We start from the raw sequence: 19600 nt of genomic DNA, 5'->3' as shown, positions 1-19600 counted from the left end.
TTTTACAACACCCCAAGTAGGTGCTATTCCGGCCTTTCACTGATAAGACTGAGGCACAGAGATGTTGAGTAACTTGCCCAAGGTCACACAGCTAATAAGCATAAATGTAAAACTCCTATTTGGAAGACCTAGGCAGGGCGGAAGTGGGAAGGGGAAGCAGACTGTTCAGGGAGCAGCTCAGGAAGAGGAAGCGTCCCCAACGCCCACCAGGTGCCCCAAACCCTTCAGTACCGCGGACAGTTCTCAGAAGGGTTTTTTTTGTTTTTTTTTTTTTGGATTTCGTCTGGGTGAAATGCGCAGGGAGGACTCTCCCACGGTCTGGGCTGGATTTGGGGTCGGGGTTAGGTTCCCGGCCGGCTCGAGGCTGCTCCAATGGGGCGGGGGCCGCCCGCAGGGCCGGGCGGGGCTAGGTTACCATCTGGAGTCGCTGCCGCCGGCGGCCACAGTCAAGGAGCGATCGCGGGAGTGCAAGCAGGGCTGGAGGGAGTGCAGCCGCCGCCGCCGCCGCTACAGCGGCGGCACATGGACCAGCCCCGCCGCTGCCGCCGCCCCTAGCGCCGGCGGCCCCCGTCTCACAGCCTCCCGCAGCTCCGGCCACTCGACCAGCCATGTCTCTCAGCGGAGCCTCTGAGCGCAGCGTCCCGGCCACCAAGATTGAAATTACCGTGTCCTGCCGGTGAGCCGCCGCGCTGGGGAGGGCGTAGGCACTGCCCCTGCCCCAATCGGCTGTGGGGCTTGGAGCGGACAGGGGCCAGACCCCCGGGGGAAAGAAGCATCCAGGGCCGGAAAATCTCAGATTCAGACTTAGGAGAGTCTCTGGCGGGTTCGGGGAGGGGGTTTCTTTGAACAGCTCCACCCACAAATAAAAGCTCAGCCTGCGGGTTCAAGGAGCGGGTCATGGGGATCCAGTAGGATCTGGGCCTCAGGAGGACAAAGTTCTGGGGCTAACCCTCTTTCCTGGGCCCTTGAAGACAGGGTGGACGCATAGATAATGATTCTTGAGCTGATATTTCCGGTGCTGTCCAGGGTGCTGACAACGTGCCCCCCCCCCCCCCCCAACCCCAACAACTCTCCACTGGGTATAGTAATGAGGCAAGGAGATGCGATTTGAGCCCCATGCCTCCCCCGGGTGCCCAACTCAGGGCAGAGTCGAGGCACTGGGCTCCAGAATGACCCACCCTCTGTCCATCTGTCTGTCGCTTTCTCTAGGAACCTGCTGGACCTCGACACCTTCTCCAAGTCCGACCCCAGTAGGAGGCGCCAGGGACGGGAGGGGGAACTAGGGTCCGAGCGTGACTGAGGGGTGGGGAGAGGTTCAGGGCAATCTTACATCCTTCCTTCCCCGCCTCCACTTTCGCCTGCAGTGGTGGTGCTTTACACGCAGAGCCGGGCCAGCCAGGAGTGGCGAGAGGTGAGTCCAAGAGCCCTCTCCCAGCCAAGAGCTGCCCCCCCCCACAACTCCCACCCCCCGTGAATCACCTCCCCCCCCCCCCACCCCGACCGCCCCGTGCTAACTCTCCGCCCCCTATCCAGTTCGGACGGACAGAGGTGATTGACAACACGCTGAACCCAGACTTTGTGCGCAAATTCGTCCTGGACTACTTCTTTGAGGAAAAGCAAAACCTGCGCTTTGATGTGTGAGCCCCGCCCAGAATCCTGGGTTGGATCCCCCCCCGCCCCCGCCCCCCGACCTGGATCCACACAAAATTCTGGCTCGCTCCTCCCCAGCCCGGCCTCCCAGCCTGGCTCCTCCACCAGGCTGTTTGGTCCCATTCTGAAGGCCTCCACTCTAGTCTTAGCTCTGTCCCCAAGTCTAGCTTGGCCCTGTCTTTAGGTCAGATCCAATCCAGTTCACTCCCCAGACCTAGCTGGGCCCAAAGCTTTGCACTCTAATTTAGCTCAGGCTCCATCAAGGTCCCCGCCCTGGTATGACCCCACCCCCAGCAGGCCCCAGACTTGACCTCATCCCTGACTTTCTGTGACCCTGACTCCTGCCCTAAAGGAGATCCTGACTGAATTTGGATCCAAGGCCGCCCCTCATTCTACCTACAATCTTAACCAGTATTCAAAACACGACCCCTTTTCCAGGCTGTCTTTCACCAGCCCCACCTTATGCTGGTTCCACTCTCTTCCCAGATACAACATTGACTCCAAAACCAACATCTCCAAACCGGTGAGCGAGCGTCCCCTCGCAGGCTGGCCAGGCACACAGGAGGCGCTCAGTGTGTTAAACAACCTTCCTTAGAACCCTCCTACCCCTCAACCCCAACTCCACCTTCTTGGGCCCCAAACCCACCCTCCTGGCCCTCCTCTCATGCTCCTGCCTCTTGGTTTCCCACCCATGCCTTTTACTCACTGTTCCTCTTCCTTCTCGGCCACCTGTGGGACACACAGAAGGTGAGGCTGAACGGGGCTGGCTTTGGGATGGTGGGGTGTGGAATGGAAGGTGAGGTGTGGGATGGCATTGTGGAGAGCAGCTTAAACTGACAGCAGGACCAAGAAGCAGAATTGGCCTGGGGACTCCTTCCCCCTGCTTTAAAGCACAGGCAGGGCGATGCTTCTAGCATTCTGCCATCCTGGAACACACTGGTCTGTGCAGCAGTATCACCAGGGCTAGGCTGGGACTCTGCATCCCCAGCCTTCTTGACTCCTGGTCTTCTTGACTCCATGTCCTGGTGCAGGATTTCCTGGGACAAGCGTTCCTGGCCCTGGGAGAGGTGATCGGAGGCCAGGGCAGCCGTGTAGAGCGACCCCTCATGTGAGCTGAACAAGAAGGGATGCTGGGGAAGGGTGGGTGGCCCCAAATTTTCCTCCCAAGGACACTGCTGACCCAATAGCTGTGAAGGCTGGGACTCCCCTGGTTGGGAGACTTCAATGGCTCCCATAATCTTCCTGGGAAAGACCAATATCCAGGGCTCCGTTCAAGTCAGTCTTAGGCCTGATATGTCTTGTCTTGTCCTCTCTCTCTCCGTCTCTGTCTCTACCTGTCTGTCTCTGTCTCTCTCACCTCACTCTTTTTCTAAGTCTGATTCTACCCTTAAGGTCCACTTCCAAGCTTTTTTCCTCCGAGAAGCTTCCCCTCACTAAATCAAGACCCCTGGAATTTCCACTGTATTTACTCACTAAATATTTATTAGAATGTTTTGCATGCCATACCCTGTGCTAGGCACCAGGGACTCATCCATTCCATAAATACTATTGGGCATATACTCTATGTCGGCCACTGTTCAAGGGGCTTGGGTTGTAATGGTGAACATAACAAAGGTTCCTGCCCTTGGGGAGCTTATACTATAGAAGGTGGGGGAGAAACTACAAAATAGACATAACAAATAAGTAAATTGTATAATATATTGGAAGACATTAAGTGCTATGGGAAAAAGGCAAAGTAGAGCAGAATTAGGAGGATTGGAAATGCTGGGTGGGTGGGACTTGCAATACTCTACAGAGTGGCTAAGTAGGTTTTATGGAGAGGTAACTTTAGAGCAAAGACCTGTAGGAAGTAAGGAAGTGAGCCATGCAGGTATCTGGATGTGGGATGTTCCACGCAGAGGAAGCTGGCCAGTGCAAAAGCCTGATATGTTCACAGAGCAGCAAGGAGGCCAGTGTGGCTATAGCCAAGTGAGCAAGGAGGAAGAAAGGAGGAGACGAGATTGGAGAACAGTTTAGGGCCTTGTAGCTACTATAAAGACTAGCTTTTACTCTGAGTTGGGAGTCACTGGAAGGCTCTGAAGAGAGGAGTGACATGATCTGACCATGTTTTCAAAGAATAATGCTGGCTTCTGGATTGAGAATAAACCTTGGGTAGATGAAGATAGTAGCAGGGATCCCATTGGGAGGCTATTACAGTAATCCAGGGTGGCAGCAGTGAAGGAAAGAAATGGTCAGATCTGGATATAACTTGAAAGTATAGCCAACAGATTCCTGACAGGTTGAATATGGATGTGAGAGGAGAAGAGGAGTCAAGGATGACATCAAACCCTTTGGCCTGAACACCTGGAAGGATGGAGTTGCCATAAATAAGATGGTTAAAAAAAAAAGTGAGGGAGAAGTACATTGCAGGGGGATTTGATCAGGAGTTCATTCTGACTCCTGTTGAATTTGATAATTTTTATTAGACACCCTAGCAGATATGTCAAATAGGCAATAAGATCCATGAGTTGTAGATGCTCTTTCAGACCAGAAGACTAGATGAAATCACCAAAGGGGTGGGCAGAGAAAGAAAAGACCAAACACCAAGACTCCATGAATTGGAACTAGAAAAGGAGACTGAGAAGGAGCATTAATGAAGTAGAAGGAGGACCAAGAGAAGGGGTGTTGTCCTGGAGGCAAAGTGAAGTTTGTGTATTGAGGAGAGAGTGACCAGCTATGTCAAATGCTGCTGCATGTCTGAAGTTCTGAAGGAAGAGGTGGGGGTAACAGCCTGGTTGGAGAGGTTTAGAAGAGAATGGAAGAGAGGAATGAAAGTCAAGAAATCTTCCAAGGGGTTTTGTTGCAAAGAGAAGAGAAAAGGAGGGTTAGGAAAAGGAAGTGAGGTCAGAATAGGTTTGCATTTTTTAACATGAGAAAAATTATACCACATTTGTATGTTAAGGGGAATGACCGAGTAGAAACTGAAAAATTGACATAATAAAGAAAAAAGGAGAGAATTGCTGGAATGATGTCCATGTATAGGCAAGAGGGTGTGGAATGTAGCACACAGTGGAGGGATAAATAGGCACACGGATAGTCATTTATAGCAACAGTTGCGTGGGTGAAGATACTGGAGGCAAGGTAGGTGTGGTGGTAGGTCTGTGGACATTCTCTTCTGGTTGCTTCAGTTTTGTCAGTGAAGTAGGAAACAAGGTCATTGGCTGAGGATGGGGGAGGAGGCTTTCCAGGTTTGAGAAGAGAGGAGGAGTGAAACTGCCATCTAGCCGAACTGGAGAGTGAAGTATGATTAAGGACCCTCTTGAGGTTTGTGGTCATGCAGTTAAAATGAGACCAGTTAGGGGCACCTGGCTGGCTCAGTCAGTAGAGCATGTGACTCTTGATCTCGGGGTCATGAGTTTGAGCCCCATGTTGAGTGTAGCGATGACTTAAATAAATAAGATGTAAAGAAAAAAAAAAGTGAGGCCACTTAACAAGATTGTGTGTTTTCCTCTGGCCTCATTCAGTTGCACAGGTGCAGTACAGGCTAGGCAGAGAATGGGATTTAACTAGGGCTGTGGTTCTGCCAAATAAGTGTACTGAAGTGACAGAAAGGCAATGGATAAGAGGTAGGATGCAAGGGAGCGATTATTATAATCATTGACTGGAATTCACACTGGGTAAGGAGGTGAGGGAAAACATTAAGGGGGCAAAGAACAGAGAGAAAGCAGTAAGATCAGAGACTTGGTCCTCCTGGGTGTGCAGGTGAAGAGTCCCTATACTCCTTACACTCTTTTTAAAGCACAGTCAAAAATTGAAAGAGCCAAAGAAATGGTTCAACATTCATGTCAAAGATGGGAAAAATCACATAATAAATTGGAGCCAGGACTTGAACCCAGAACACTTCTGACCTAGCTTTCTCTCTGCCACACTTGGGATCCCTTTGGGGTCAGGGTTCACAGGCCCATATCAGCAAGGTCCCTGACCACTTGGAGACCCAAGGCAAGACAATTTGGGGATGGGTGTCCTAATATGTACCCTTCAAATACATGGAAGTGTCCCTTCTTGGGTCAGGAGAGGATAAAGCTTCCCTTGTCTTTTTTATTTCACTCTTCACATTTTATTTCACTCTTCAAAAGCACAGTATCTTTGATCTAACAAAACAGCCTTTTGCCCTGGGTCTGGATAGAAAATCCTCTCCCTCATTCAGGACTGCTACATCACATTCTACTTGCCTATTGGCTTTGACATCCCACCTCCCTCTGGAAGCTCACCGAGGGTACAGAACTGGAAAGTGCCAACTGGCCAATTCATACCTAGCACAGTGCCTGACATATAGTAGATACCAAGGTCTGCTTTGACAAATTTAACCACCTTCATATCAATAAAGCTTCCCAATTGCTTGTCCTTCCATGCACTCATTCAGATCTTTTCACAACCCTGACAGGTAGGCATGATTCCCATTTCATAGTAGAGGAAACTAGGACCCCCAAAAGAGGAAATAACTTACTCAGGACTTTAAATCCTATGTCTTTCCCATGCTACCATTATAACACGTCCACCTAGGCCAGATTAGCCCCTTCCTTTCAGACTACAGACCCCTTCCCTATCAAAGTCAGGCCCTTCCCCACAAGGAACCACACAGGGCAGAAAGGGATACATTTAGGGGACTGTCAGGAAATGGCATATTGAATCCCCTGGCCCACCTAATCCCAGATTAGCTACCCCATTCTTCATTGCCTACTCTCACTCCCCTGACAAAGAGGCTTTTTCTGCTTCCAGGGGTGTACCAGGCAAGAAGTGTGGGACCATACTGCTGACTGCAGAGGAGCTTAGCAATTGTCGGGTCAGTAAGGGCCATATACTAGACCCACAAGGCTCCCTTCTCTCCTAAACTCCCTTTAGTGGACTGTTTGAGGCTATGAACAATTTGGGTGTCAACAGCCAAATTTCATCCCTAGGACATTGCCACCATGCAACTTTGTGCAAACAAGCTGGACAAGAAGGATTTCTTTGGAAAGTCAGACCCCTTCCTTGTGTTCTATAGGAGCAATGAGGATGGCACGTGAGTTAATGTCTTCTCCAGTGGCACCCACCCCTGCCCTGCTGTGACCATGGGCCCATTAGGGCTCTCAGGCTGGATGTGGGCATCTTAAACTCTACCAGGACCTGACCTCAGAATTCACTCAAGGCAGCACACAATATGTGCTTAACAAGTGGGGAAATCCCAGGAATCTCCAATAGTATGAGGCCCTATCTCTGGGCTCAGTCCTGCCCCAAGGCAGGTTCCAGTCCTCTTGCTCCTCTCCAGGTTCACCATCTGCCACAAGACGGAGGTTGTGAAAAACACACTGAATCCTGTGTGGCAACCCTTCAGCATCCCTGTGCGGGCATTGTGCAATGGAGACTATGACAGGTCTGCTTCAGTGTAATCTAGGGAGTAAGGGAACAAGGGCATGAGAATGGGATTCCTGAGCCCCAGACAATAGTTTTGGAGGATCCTGCCTGGTGAAACAGTTTTGGGCATGGAGATAGGTAGATGGGGAAGCAAATGGATGGCCACATAGATGAATAGGAGGATGGAAGGGTAGATGGGTAGATGAAAGGGCAAATGAACAAATGAATAAACAGATACATGGGTGGAGGGTCAGATGGATGGATAAGCTGGTGAATGAATGGATGGGTATATGTATGGATGTGTAAAAGGACTGGTGGGTAGAAGGGGAGATGGATGAATGGGTAACAGATAAGTGGATAAGTGGACTGATGGGCAGATCAGCAGATGGACAAATGATGGATAGATTAATGGATGAACAAATAGATGGATGGGTATATGAGAGATTGTTAGGTGGCTGGAGAGGCAGAGGGATGACTGAAAAAGCAGGAGGATAAATAGGTAGAGCAAAAGGTGGATTGGTGAATGGATGGTAGATGGATGGAAGGACCAGTAGATTAATTAGTTGATTAATGAGTGTAAAGTAGATGGATAGGCTGACCATATGAACTAATAAATGGACAGTATGAAGATAGGTAAGTGGGTGGAAGGATGGATGGGCACATACATGGTTGGTTATGTAGGTGAATGGATGATCATATGGACAAATGTGATAGATGGGTGTTTGGTTAGATAGCTGAATGGGGCGCCTGGGTGGCTCAGTTGGTTAAGCGACTGCCTTCGGCTCAGGTCATGATCCTGGAGTCCCTGGATCGAGTCCCGCATCGGGCTCCCTGCTCGGCAGGGAGTCTGCTTCTGCCTCTGACCCTCCCCCCTCTCATGTGCTCTCTCTCTCTCATTCGCTCTGTCTCAAATAAATAAATAAATAAATAAATCTTTAAAAAAAAAATAGCTGAATGGACAGAGAGATGGATGCTTGCATACATCAGTAAGTCAGTGTATGCCTGGATGTATAATTAGATGGGTGGATAAAGATAGGTATTAAAAAGTAATTAGATTGGCTAATGTATGGGTAAGTGGGTGGCTACGTGGATAGATAGTTGTAACTGCAACACAGATATATGGACATATAGGAGGACTTAGGCATAGTACTTAAGAACAAAGTCTTTGGAGCCAGGATGTCTGAGTTTTTTTTTTTTTAAGATTTTATTTATTTATTTGAGAGAGAGAATGAGATAGAGAGAGCATGAGAGGGGGGAGGGTCAGAGGGAGAAGCAGACTCCCCGCTGAGCAGGGAGCCCGATGCGGGACTTGATCCCGGGACTCCAGGATCATGACCTGAGCCGAAGGCAGTCGCTTAACCAGCTGAGCCACCCAGGCACCCCAGGATGTCTGAGTTTAAATCTCAGCTCAATCACTTACTAGTTATAGTCCTTAGTCAAGTTACTGTTTTTTTTGCACCTCAGTTTCCTTATCCAAAAATAAGAATAATAGTATTTACCTTATAGTAAGTGCTTACTTTTTAGGATGGTTGTTAAATCAAATGAGTCAATCCACAAAAGCACTGGTAACAATGCCTAGAATATAGTAAGACTCAACAAGTAGTAGTAAAGAATAGTAATAGTGGTACAAATAGCAGTGGAAGAAATAATGGCAGTGGCAATAGATAGTTGGGTATGTGCATGGACTGATGAATGAATAAATAGGTTGGATGCACTGATGGGAGGAAGGTTGAAGGAAAAACAGATGCGTGTATGGGAGGATGATTTGTGAATGGTTAAGTAGGTGAGGGTGTCTCTAGGATTTATCATACATGCTAGCCTATGTTTATCTCCTGCATTTCAGAACAGTGAAGATTGATGTGTACGACTGGGACCGGGATGGAAGGTAGAACTGCCCCACATAGTACTGTCTTCTTTTGTAGTTAATTTAAACAGCTTCCTATAATATGTAGTACATTCACTAGGAAACCAAAGTGGTCTTGGGAGTCAAGAAGGGTGATAATAGATGCCAGGACCTTGAGTACAACTGACCCTCTCAGTTGGATCTTCCTTCTCTCCCCCTTAACTTGGCCTCTCTTCTGGCCCCAACCCCAGTGCCCTGCAGCCCAAGTAGAGGCAAGGGATAATGGGGGCAAAAGACTAGTTTCAGGGCTGGTTCCAAGCCAACAGTAGCTGCTGCTCACCCACCCCGGCCTCACTGCAGCCATGACTTCATCGGTGAGTTCACCACCAGCTACCGGGAGCTGAGCAAGGCCCAGAACCAGTTCACAGTGTATGAGGTGAGAACTCCAGCTCTGTCCAGGTTGCCCAGGCCCTCCATCCCAGTGTGCTCAGTCTGTAGCTCCCTTCCTCTGTTTCCCACCATCACTGTTATCTTCTTCACTTAGGTACTTAACCCTCGGAAGAAATGTAAGAAGAAGAAATATGTCAATTCAGGAACTGTGAGTGTTCCCTGGAGCTCTGGCCCTCCCTAGATCCTTCTGTTTCTATTCCCACTGACATAGTATGATGAATGTTGGGGGAAGGCTGTGGGCACAGATTACTTGGATATAGTAACGTTGGGCCCAAGGTGGCTCCATTTAAGTTTTTTTTGTTTTCTTTTGATTTCTCACCTGAGGAAAATGGTTTGCTCATTACTGTTTTGCAGATTTTTTTTAAACTTAAGTTGTATTTCCCAATTTAATACACTTTTGAAAATCCAAATATGTTTCTGACAGCTTCCTCTTTTTTGCCCTTTCAGAAATTAGACAGGGTTGGGGAGTGTGCAGTAGGGGGTGGAATCATGTGCCTCTCTGCCTTCTGCCACCCAACTGCCCTTTCCAAAGTAGCAGGGCTGTCTCTTTGCCCCACAGGTGACGCTGCTCTCCTTTTCTGTGGACTCTGAATTCACTTTTGTTGATTACATCAAGGGAGGGTGAGTCACAGGCCAGGTTCTGGGCTGAAAGACCAGCATTGAGTTACTCCCAGTTCTAAGCCTCAGTTTTCATATTTATGAATGGTTAGGGTCCATGGAGATAAACTTTTAAACACTTGGCAAACTATAAAGTGCTCTGTAAAATGCATAATGTTGCCCATCTTAGTTTTCTTCATGAAGCTGACTTTCATCCCTAGCTTCCAGTCCTCCCATGGGAAGATGCGAGACAGGTGGTCTTCAAAGATGGCCCCAGTAACCTGACTGGGGTCCAAATAAAAATCATGGCCAGGCAACAGGAAGAGACCAAGAGAGAGGGAAAACCCAAGCAGACCAAAGAGGACATTCCTTTTGGCTCAGTAGTGGTAGGCAGACGTGGGTAAAGTACTTTGCTTCTCTGAAGCTCACTTTTCTCCTATGCAAAATGGAAATGTTAATTACTACTTCAGGGCTATAGTAAAGATTAAGTTAAATGACATAAATTACATACACTTGTCACACAGTAGGCATTTAATTCTGCTACCCAGAGTGTGCTCCATGGACCAGCAGCATTGGCATCATCTGGGAGTTTGTTAGAAATGTAGAATTTCAGGCTCCACACAGATCATCCAGACCAGAATCTGCATTTTAACACTATCTCCAGGTGATTCGTATGCACACTAGTGTTTGAGAAATCCTGATATAGTAAGTATGTCCCTCACTTCTCAATTGATCTACTTCCCCAACAGGACACAGCTGAACTTCACAGTAGCCATTGACTTCACAGCTTCTAATGGTGAGGCATGGATGGGGGAATGGGGTATGGAGGAATTCTAAGGAATTCATTAGGGATTGGCCTGGATTCTGACCTGGGGATAAGAGTTCACCTACCGAGGGGTGCCTGGGTGGCTCAGTCAGTTAAGAGTTCACCTACCCAGTAAGCCCAGGCTTGAGGCAAAGCCCAGCCAGGCTGGTACTGGGACAGGAGTTTTGGGAGGAGATTATTGGGTATAATGGGGGACAGAGGGTAAAAGAAAAAAGGTGTGTCAATTTTAAAAAGTTGAAAGGAGAGATATCTCAAGAAGTGGATGAGTAAATGAATGGATGGGAGATAATAGGAGTGTAAGGAGAAATGAAGCAGTAAATGTGAGTGAGTAATGACTGGGTAGGTAAATAGATGAATAAACCAAGTAGGTAGTTGGGTTAGTGAGTGAGTACAATAGGTTGGACAAGTGGATGCATGAATAGGCATGCAGGTGGACAAATGGACAGATGTTTAAATTGGAGAAATAACAGGTAAGTAGACAGGATAATGAATGAGAGTGGATAGGTGGATGAATCCATATGAAGACAGAATGAATGGAAATGAATAGGAATGATGGGTGGGTGGTAGCTGGGTAGATACTGGATAAGAGAATGGAGAGGAAGATGGCTAGAAATGGATGGGTAGATTGAAAGATGGATTTATGTCCAGTGGATGGAAGAATGGATATGTGGGTAAGTGGATAAATTGTTTGATAAATATAGGGGTTGGTGGATGGATAGACGGATAAATGAACATATGGACGACTGGGCAAAATAATGAGGGAGTACATGGGTAAAGAGTGGGTGAATGTATAGGCGGTTGGATGTATACATGGATGGACAGGTGAATAGATAAATGATCAAGGTGACCATGAAGCTGGGGGTCCTGTGTCCCTACAGGGAATCCTCTGCAGCCCACCTCCCTGCACTACATGAGTCCCTACCAACTCAGCGCCTATGCCATGGCCCTCAAGGCAGTGGGAGAAATCATCCAGGACTATGACAGTGACAAGCTCTTCCCAGCCTATGGCTTTGGGGCCAAACTGCCTCCAGAGGGACGGATCTCCCACCAGTTCCCCCTGGTATAGTATAGGCCGGAGCCTACGCTCCATGCCCTGGCATCTGGTCCACTCAAGTTGGTGAATTTCTTCTCAGGATCAAGTACCTGCAGAGGACCGGGAAACTATGAGAGGGGAGCAGAGCAGGGAGGGGAGCAGGGCTGGAGTTTGGAGGGGAGCATGAGAGAGAGAGAGATGGAAAAAAGAAGGAGTGAGCTGGGATCAGAGTACTCCTGGGTATACGCAGCATGGTTCAGCCTAGCAAGGCATCTTTCCTGACAGAACAACAATGATGAGGATCCCAACTGTGCGGGCATTGAAGGTGTGTTGGAGAGCTACTTTCAGAGCCTGCGCACAGTGCAGCTCTATGGGCCCACCTACTTTGCTCCTGTCATCAACCAGGTTGCCAGGTAAGGGAACTGGGTGGGGGCTGGGAGGACTGAGGGGACCCAGACAGGGGACTGACTTCCCAAGGATAGTCAAGACCACTCTTGGGTGAACCTGGGCTTTGGCGAAAGGGTAAAATTTTCAGTGTTGGCCAGGCTCTGATATAAAGAGATAAATGCCTTATTCTGGGGTAGAGAGGGTGTGAACAAACTACCCCAACCCCACTCTTTGGGAACAACAATTCAGGCCTCAAGTTTGGGGAAAAGAGAGATGGTCCTATAACACAATAATTAAGGCACAAGCTTTGGCATCAGACCTGGCTACACCCCTCACCAACCATGTGACCTTAAGCAACTCAGCCTAAGTCCCCATTTTATCCCTACAAATGGGTATAAGGATAACAATAGCACTTCTTTATAGGGTTATTGGGAGGTTAAAATTAGATAACAAATTAAGAATTATTAGCAGTGTCTGGCCCTTAGTAAGTGCTCAATACATGGTAGATTAAAAAATAGGAAAGTAACTTCTAAAAATAAAAGAGTAATTCCAGGGGCATCTGGATGGCTCAGTCAGAAGAGTCTGTGACTCTTGATTTCAGAGTTGTGAGTTGTTTTGTTTTTTGTTTTTTTTTTTTTAAGATTTTATTTATTTGACAGAGAGAGACAGAGCGAGAGAGGGAACACAAGCAGGGGGAGTGGGAGAGGGAGAAGCAGGCTTCCCACTGAGCAGGGAGCCAGATGCGGGGCTCGATCCCAGGACCCTGAGATCATGACCTGAGCCAAAGGCAGCCCCTTAACCGACTGAGCCACCCAGGCGCCCCTCAGAGTTGTGAGTTTGAGCTCCACGTTGGATGTAGAGATTACTTAAATGAATAAACAAATAAACACTTAAAAAAAATAACTCCAAATTTTCAGAATAAAAAAAAAAACAAGATCACATATCAAATCACTTTTTAAAAGGCAAATAAAATAAAATGACAGAACTAAAACCAAACATATGTCACTAAACATAAATTGGATAAGTTCACCTATTAAAAGAAAAAGAGGGCGCCTGGGTGGCTCAGTTGGTTAAGCGACTGCCTTCGGCTCAGGTCATGATCCCGGAGTCCTGGGATCGAGTCCCACATCGGGCTCCTGGCTCAGCAGGGAGCCTGCTTCTCCCTCTGACCCTATCCCCTCTCATGCTGTTTCTCTCTCTCTCTCTCTGTCTCTCTCAAATAAATAAATAAATAAAATCTTAAAAAAAAATCATTAAAAAAAAAAAGAAAAAGATTCTCTGATTGAATAAAGCAATAAAATAATAAGTAAATCCTACAATATGCTGAATAGAAGAGACCTAGCTAAAAAAAGTACCTCAGAAAGCTTGAAAGTAAAAAGATTAAGCAAAAAAAGAGAATACAAATGGAAGGATTTCAGGGAGGTTTATATGCCTATAGACTTCCCTTTTCCCTGATAAAGATTGTTTATGTAATTCATAATGAATATAATAGTTTCTTTCAATTATGAAAGTAACATAACATTGCTGTAAAAAATTTCAAGGATGGAGAAATAAAATAAGAGATCACCCAGAATACTGCCCATGGGAATATGGATGCATATACAGTTCTTGACAGTTTTTTCCTTATGAATCCATAATTGCAGTCAAATTACATGCAGGGGGGCCTGGCTGGCTCAGTCAGAAGAGCATGCGACTCTTGGCCTCGGGATTGTGAGTTCGAGCCCCACACTGGGTGTAGAGATTACTAAAAAATAAATAAACTTAAAAAAATACATGTAATAGTTCACTACTGATTTTTTCACTTAGTATTGGAGACTGAGCATATTTTTGTTGTTATTAAACAGATTTCTTAATTTTATCTTAGTTCATTCATTCATTCATTGAATAAACATTCAATAAAGAGGCAATGTAGCATGAATGTGGGCTGTGGGGCCAGACTAACTAAGTCGATACACCCACTCTACCACTCCCTAGCTGTGTGAATTTGAGCAAGACCCTGAACCTTTCTATGCCTGTTTCCTCAATTGTAAAATGATAATAATAATAGTAATATCATAGGGTTTTTGTGAAGGTTAACTAAATTAATATATGTCAAGCTCTTAGTGCCTGCCACATCATAACTGCTATAAGTGTCAGCTATTACTGTTACTATTATTATCATTATTACTATTCAAAGGGCATCTGCTGTATGCTCAGTTCTCTGCTGGGGCACTGGAGACTCACAGATGAATCACATCTAGTCTCTGCCCTTGGGAGCTCCTGCCTTGGTGCAGGAGACAGAAATATAAATAAATCATTACTTTCCATAGGCCAGAGCTTCCCAGACTTTCCCAGCAAGTTGCCTGTTGGCAAAGGCAAGTGATTGCTTCCCCCAGGGGAATCTTAGGGGCACAGCTGAAAGCAACCAGGCTGAAAATGTCTTTGAAGTCACCATATTTATCTTAAAAATTCATGCAAATTTTACATCCTCCTCATGTTGTATCCATGTTTGCTTTAATTTGGAGGAGAAAAAAAGTGTTTTAAGTATACTTAGAGTCATCTAGCTTTATCCACCAGATCATACAGTAGAATGGATGCTCCAGGTATCCTGTGACCTTGGGTCTCCCTGGGCACACATGCTGGTACCCTCATGGGTGTGAAAACCCATGTGGAAGGGCTGACAGCCCAAATTGGTGGGTGGTATCCTAGAAGGCAGAGGGAGAGGAGGGAGGGTATAACCTAGTCTGAAAGACCCAAGGGAGCCTAACTTGTGGAGGGGAATTCTTAGCTGGGTCTAGAGGGCAAGTTGGACTTTATCAGAAAAAGAGATGCAGAGTAGGCCTGGCAGAAGGAACAGCATGTGAAAAAACAGTCATAAAGAGGCAAGCTCAGGAAACAGTAAACAGTAATATTATGACCAGAATGTACCACATATATGGAGGAGTATCTAAAGAACAGGCCAGGAATGGAGAGTGAAGGAATCAAGAGCTCAGGCTTTAGGCTTAGTTGGGCTCTTTTACTGAGCATTTGAAATGTAGCTTGGGTGAACAAGAAACCAAATATTTACTTCTATTTAACTTAATTAATTTAAATTTCAGTAGTCACATGTGGCCAGGGTCTGCCTTACTGGGTAGTGCAACTCCATCCTTTCCAACCTACTCAGTGCCTAAGACTGGGAGTCAAGAGACCAGGATGTACCATGACCTTTGTGCCCTCTGAAGGTCTCATGTTTCTTATATGTAAAATAAGGGGACTGGACCCAATGGCTTCTGAAGTCCTTTTCAGATAGAAAAATCTTGGATTCAAAGATTGATGGTGAGAGAAGGGAAAGGAGCTTGGGAGCAGCTGTTAGACTGGCTAAGGACCCAGCAGCATAGGCAGTGGGAGGTGGTCAGCAGAGGGGAGAAGGAAGAAAGAAGAAATGGGTGAGAAAGGGAAGAAAGGAGGCCTTTAGCCTTTGGTCTTGCCCTTGTATAAAAACCAAAATCTTCCTAGGGGCTGTCAAAGCCCTGTGTGATCTGGCCCCTACCCCACCTCAGCCACATGGCCCACTTTGCTTCCCTCACTTTCTGGGCTCCAGACACAGTGGGCCTCCTTCAGTCCCATCACAAAGCCCTTATCTGTGCTGTTCCCTTTGTTCCTCCCCCTTGCTTAGCCTCTCCTTCATCCTTAAACATTGTTTCCTTAAATAAGCCTTCACTGACCTGCTGGACCATGTCAGGATCCCCTACTAGACACTGTCATAGCGGTGTCCCTTTCCATCACAGTACTCATCACAAGAGTAATTATACCTATTTCTGTGATTCTGGGATTAATGTCCTCCCTCGAGATGGCTGGGATGAATTTGTTTTTTCTCATTGTGTACCTCCAGTGCCTACCATAACACAGTAACTACCAAAGTAAGTTCTCCATAAATGTTACTGGAGGGATATCAGGCAGGGGCAGGCATCCAGGTTTAGGGAAGGAGCATGAGCTTCAGAAACCCCAATCCTTGCCCATTGCTTATACAGTGGTGGTGGAAGCTTTAGGGGTAGGGTGTTCCCTTGGACTCTGGACTTTCAGCTGGATTCTGATCTTGGACTCTCAACCAGGGCTGCAGCCAAAATCTCTGATGGTTCCCAATACTACGTTCTGCTCATCATCACTGATGGGGTAATCTCTGACATGATGCAGACCAAGGAGGCCATTGTCAGTGTGAGTTTAAGGAGGAGGGCTTGGCAGGGAGGGGCACTGTTAATAACTGTGAAGGGTTTGAGGTTTTACCCTACTTGCAAGCTAACAAATTAGCCCTCCAGTTTCATGGATGCTGGCAGAAGACACAAGACTCCTGATTGGAGACAAAGGACTTTGTTATTCTCAGCCATAGTAGTAGCTCAATTATCAGCATTTGCTTTGATTCTAAGTCCCAGTTCCCACAAGATGTTGTGAGGAGGGTCAAATGACACCTGCAGTCACAGTGGGATGCACTGTAGGTCAGAAACCCTGAGCTTAGGGTATCTGAATCTTTTATAATGGGCAGTAAGCATGCCTGCCCTTTGTTCTGGTGTGAGATACTTTATTAAACTGAATAGTAAACAAACCTGCCCTTTGCTCCAAAGGAACACACTTTATCTTTCAAGGCTGTTTGATATGCAGATGTCCTTGAAAAGATAGTCTGAAACAAAGAGAATCAGTGCCTCTGCTTGCAAGATGTACAGAAACATGATACATGCACAGAGAATTGTCCCCAGTAGTCACCTCCATTGTTATGATTGCTCACCCCAACCATTCAACCTCTTTCCCTCACAGGCCTCCTCACTGCCCATGTCTATCATTATTGTCGGTGTGGGACCAGCCATGTTTGAAGGTGAGTAGGATCATGGGTGTCCAAGAATGAGACCAAAAACTGGGGAAAATAGGGGAGGATCTGGGCACCCAGGCCTGTCTAACATAAAAGATAAGATGGATGCCTGTGCTGGACCTTGGCCAAGTCACAGACCTTCTCTGAACCTATTTCTTTATCATAACCAAGGCTGTTGATATGAATACTTCCTTCTTGGGGTTCCTTGGTGGATGGAATGCATAATAACAACTCCATAACAGTGCCTAAAATTTGTTAGGACTTGAATACAACCACTAAATATTCTCATGATGACTCCGAAGTGGAGCTAACAAGGAGGGGGGTAGCATGGGTTTGGTGTGGGAGAGGGCAATCAGCTGAAGAGTGTCTTCTCTGCAGCAATGGAAGAGCTGGATGGTGATGACGTGCGCGTGTCCTCTAGGGGACGCTATGCAGAACGGGACATCGTTCAGGTAGATCTAACCAGGGAGAAGTCATGGAGCCAAAAGGCACAGTGGGAAAGACAGGCTAAGTTGGCAGCCACTCTCCCATACTGTCTTCTTAATCATCTACCTTTCTCCCCATTACTCTTCCAGCTGTCCTGCATTCATTGAACAAATTCTTTTTGAGAAACAGGCAGGTTGCTGCAGCCATTCTGGATCCATAGTATAGAAGATCCCCAAAGCCCCCACCCTCTAGTGGAGGCAACCAATAATAATCACACAGCTAAATCTCTATTAGATTGTGACAAGTGCTCCAGAGGAACAGCAAATGCCACTATATATATATGTAGGTCCTATAACAGGGACCTGATTTAGCAGGGTAGTCAGGGAAGGCTTCTATAAGGAAATGACATTTGAGCTAAAACCTAAAGGAGGGTTGCTCTACCTAAACATTGCAGGTAGAGAAGCAGCACATGCAAAGGCCCTGAGGCTCAGAAGAATAAGCCCAAACATGGAAAAGGCGAGAGGCCAGGGGCAGGATCCCAGGAAATGCGAAGAAGAGGGAACCAAGGCCTTGTTGGTTATGATGAAGATTTGGAGTTTTGTTCTAAAGGATTAGAAATCTCTTGAAGGATTTTACATAGGGGACTGAGGTGGTCAGACTTGCATTTTCAGAGGAGCTCTGCTGCATGGAGGGTTGACAGCAGCAGGTTGAGAGAGATGGCAAGTAGACAGACCTGTCAGTGAAGAAGCCTTTGAAGTAGCAGAGGAGAGATGACTGGGATCTGGACAGGAATGGAAGCAATGAGGATGGAGAGAAGAAGCAGGTTCAAAAGATTATTTAAGAAAATTTTACAAGAGTTGATGCTTTGATTAAATGGTGATGAGGAGTGAGGACGGCTTTAAGGATGACTCTCAGTTTTCTAGCTTGAGCAACTGAATGAGTGATAGTCCCATTTATTGGGAAGGGGAAGCCTGGGGGAGGAACAGATTTGGAAGAAAGGGCCAGAACTCAGTTGTGAACACACTGGGTTTGAGATATCTAAGACAAATGAATGGAGATGTGATATGGGCAACTAAATATGTGGCTCTGGACCTTAAACAAGAGGCCAGGGATGGATGTATAAATTTGGGAGTCATCAGAGTACAGTTTTTAAAGTCATGTAAGTATATGAAATCACCCAGGAAGAGAACTGAGAGAGAGAAGTGACCAGGTTTAGGATCAGGTAGATCCCAGAGGAATGGGGGTGACAGGGAGGAGCATCCAGGAAGAACGAGAAAATCCAGAAGAGTGTGGTATGTCAAGAGTGGGATGTGTCTAGTAGGAAGAGTATGGTCAAATGTAATGAAAAGCTAAAGAGAAGTCAAGCAAGATGAAGACTGACAATTATTGCCCACTGGACTGATTTGGTAACATAAGGGCTATTACACTGGCAAGAGCAGTGTCAGTACTGAGTGAAGCCAAACTGGAGTGGGTTGAAGGTGAATAGAAGGTGAAAAAAAGGGGGTGGGGAGAAAGTAAATGTGGAAAGCTGTCCAAAATGGGTGGGGGGAAGAGATAGTGTGATATTTGGAAAGAGATGTTAGGAGTCAAAGAGGAAACCTCCTTACTGCTCCCCTTCCCATTCCTCTCTTCCCCGGCCATTACCCACACCTGGTTGTCTGTGCCTGTCCCAGTTCGTCCCATTCCGAGACTATGTTGACCGGTCAGGAAACCAGGTGCTGAGTATGGCCCGACTAGCCAAGGACGTGCTGGCTGAGATCCCAGAGCAGCTGCTGTCCTACATGCGCACCAGGGATATCCAACCTCGCCCCCCACCTCCTGCCAACTCCAGACCAACTCCTGCTCCAGAACAGCCCTGAGGAGCCTACCTATTCCGTAACTAGCAGCCTGCTTGCCTGCCCACCCACTGCTTCTGCTGAAAGCCAGAGGCACCTGGAGCCCTGGACCTTACTGAGTCCAGCTTAGAGGATCAGTGCTGGCTGGTCGAGCCCTCTGTCCCCTCACCCATAGAAGGGCCTGGCACTGTCACCACCTCCCTGCCTTCATGCCTATAATAAAGCTGATCTTTACTCCACCTCTGTCTCATGGTTCTTGGGGAAGGAGAGTGGGGGACCTGGGAGCCTGGGGCCACACCAATAGAAGTGAGCAAAAAAAGCTTCAGTTAGGGTTCATCCCCATCCTATCACCCATCCATCC

The 19600-nt window shown here is 47.1% G+C and overlaps 1 protein-coding gene across 1 annotated transcript; it reads left to right on the top strand.

Annotated features, from left to right (window-relative positions):
* The first annotated feature begins 345 nt into the window (after window positions 1-345).
* CPNE9 (copine family member 9) lies at window positions 346-19395 on the top strand. The gene is made up of 21 exons (XM_054504616.2): window positions 346-676; window positions 1210-1250; window positions 1365-1411; window positions 1534-1637; window positions 2137-2173; window positions 2395-2397; window positions 2682-2758; window positions 6409-6472; window positions 6588-6691; window positions 6938-7042; window positions 8867-8908; window positions 9227-9302; window positions 9411-9464; window positions 9876-9937; window positions 10663-10709; window positions 11618-11799; window positions 12058-12185; window positions 16230-16332; window positions 16927-16984; window positions 17357-17430; window positions 19078-19395. The coding sequence occupies exons 1-21, from the start codon at window positions 609-611 to the stop codon at window positions 19261-19263; spliced, it is 1662 nt and encodes a 553-aa protein (XP_054360591.1). The 5' UTR covers window positions 346-608; the 3' UTR covers window positions 19264-19395.
* Window positions 19396-19600: the final 205 nt, after the last annotated feature.

This window comes from Mirounga angustirostris, unplaced genomic scaffold, assembly GCF_029215605.1.
Source record: "Mirounga angustirostris isolate CCGP_5_RB_7025 unplaced genomic scaffold, mMirAng1.0.hap1 SCAF_1, whole genome shotgun sequence".
Taxonomy (NCBI): domain Eukaryota; kingdom Metazoa; phylum Chordata; class Mammalia; order Carnivora; family Phocidae; genus Mirounga; species Mirounga angustirostris.
The sequence above is the reverse complement of the archived record's forward strand: the minus strand, read 5'-3'. Positions and strand labels throughout refer to the sequence as shown.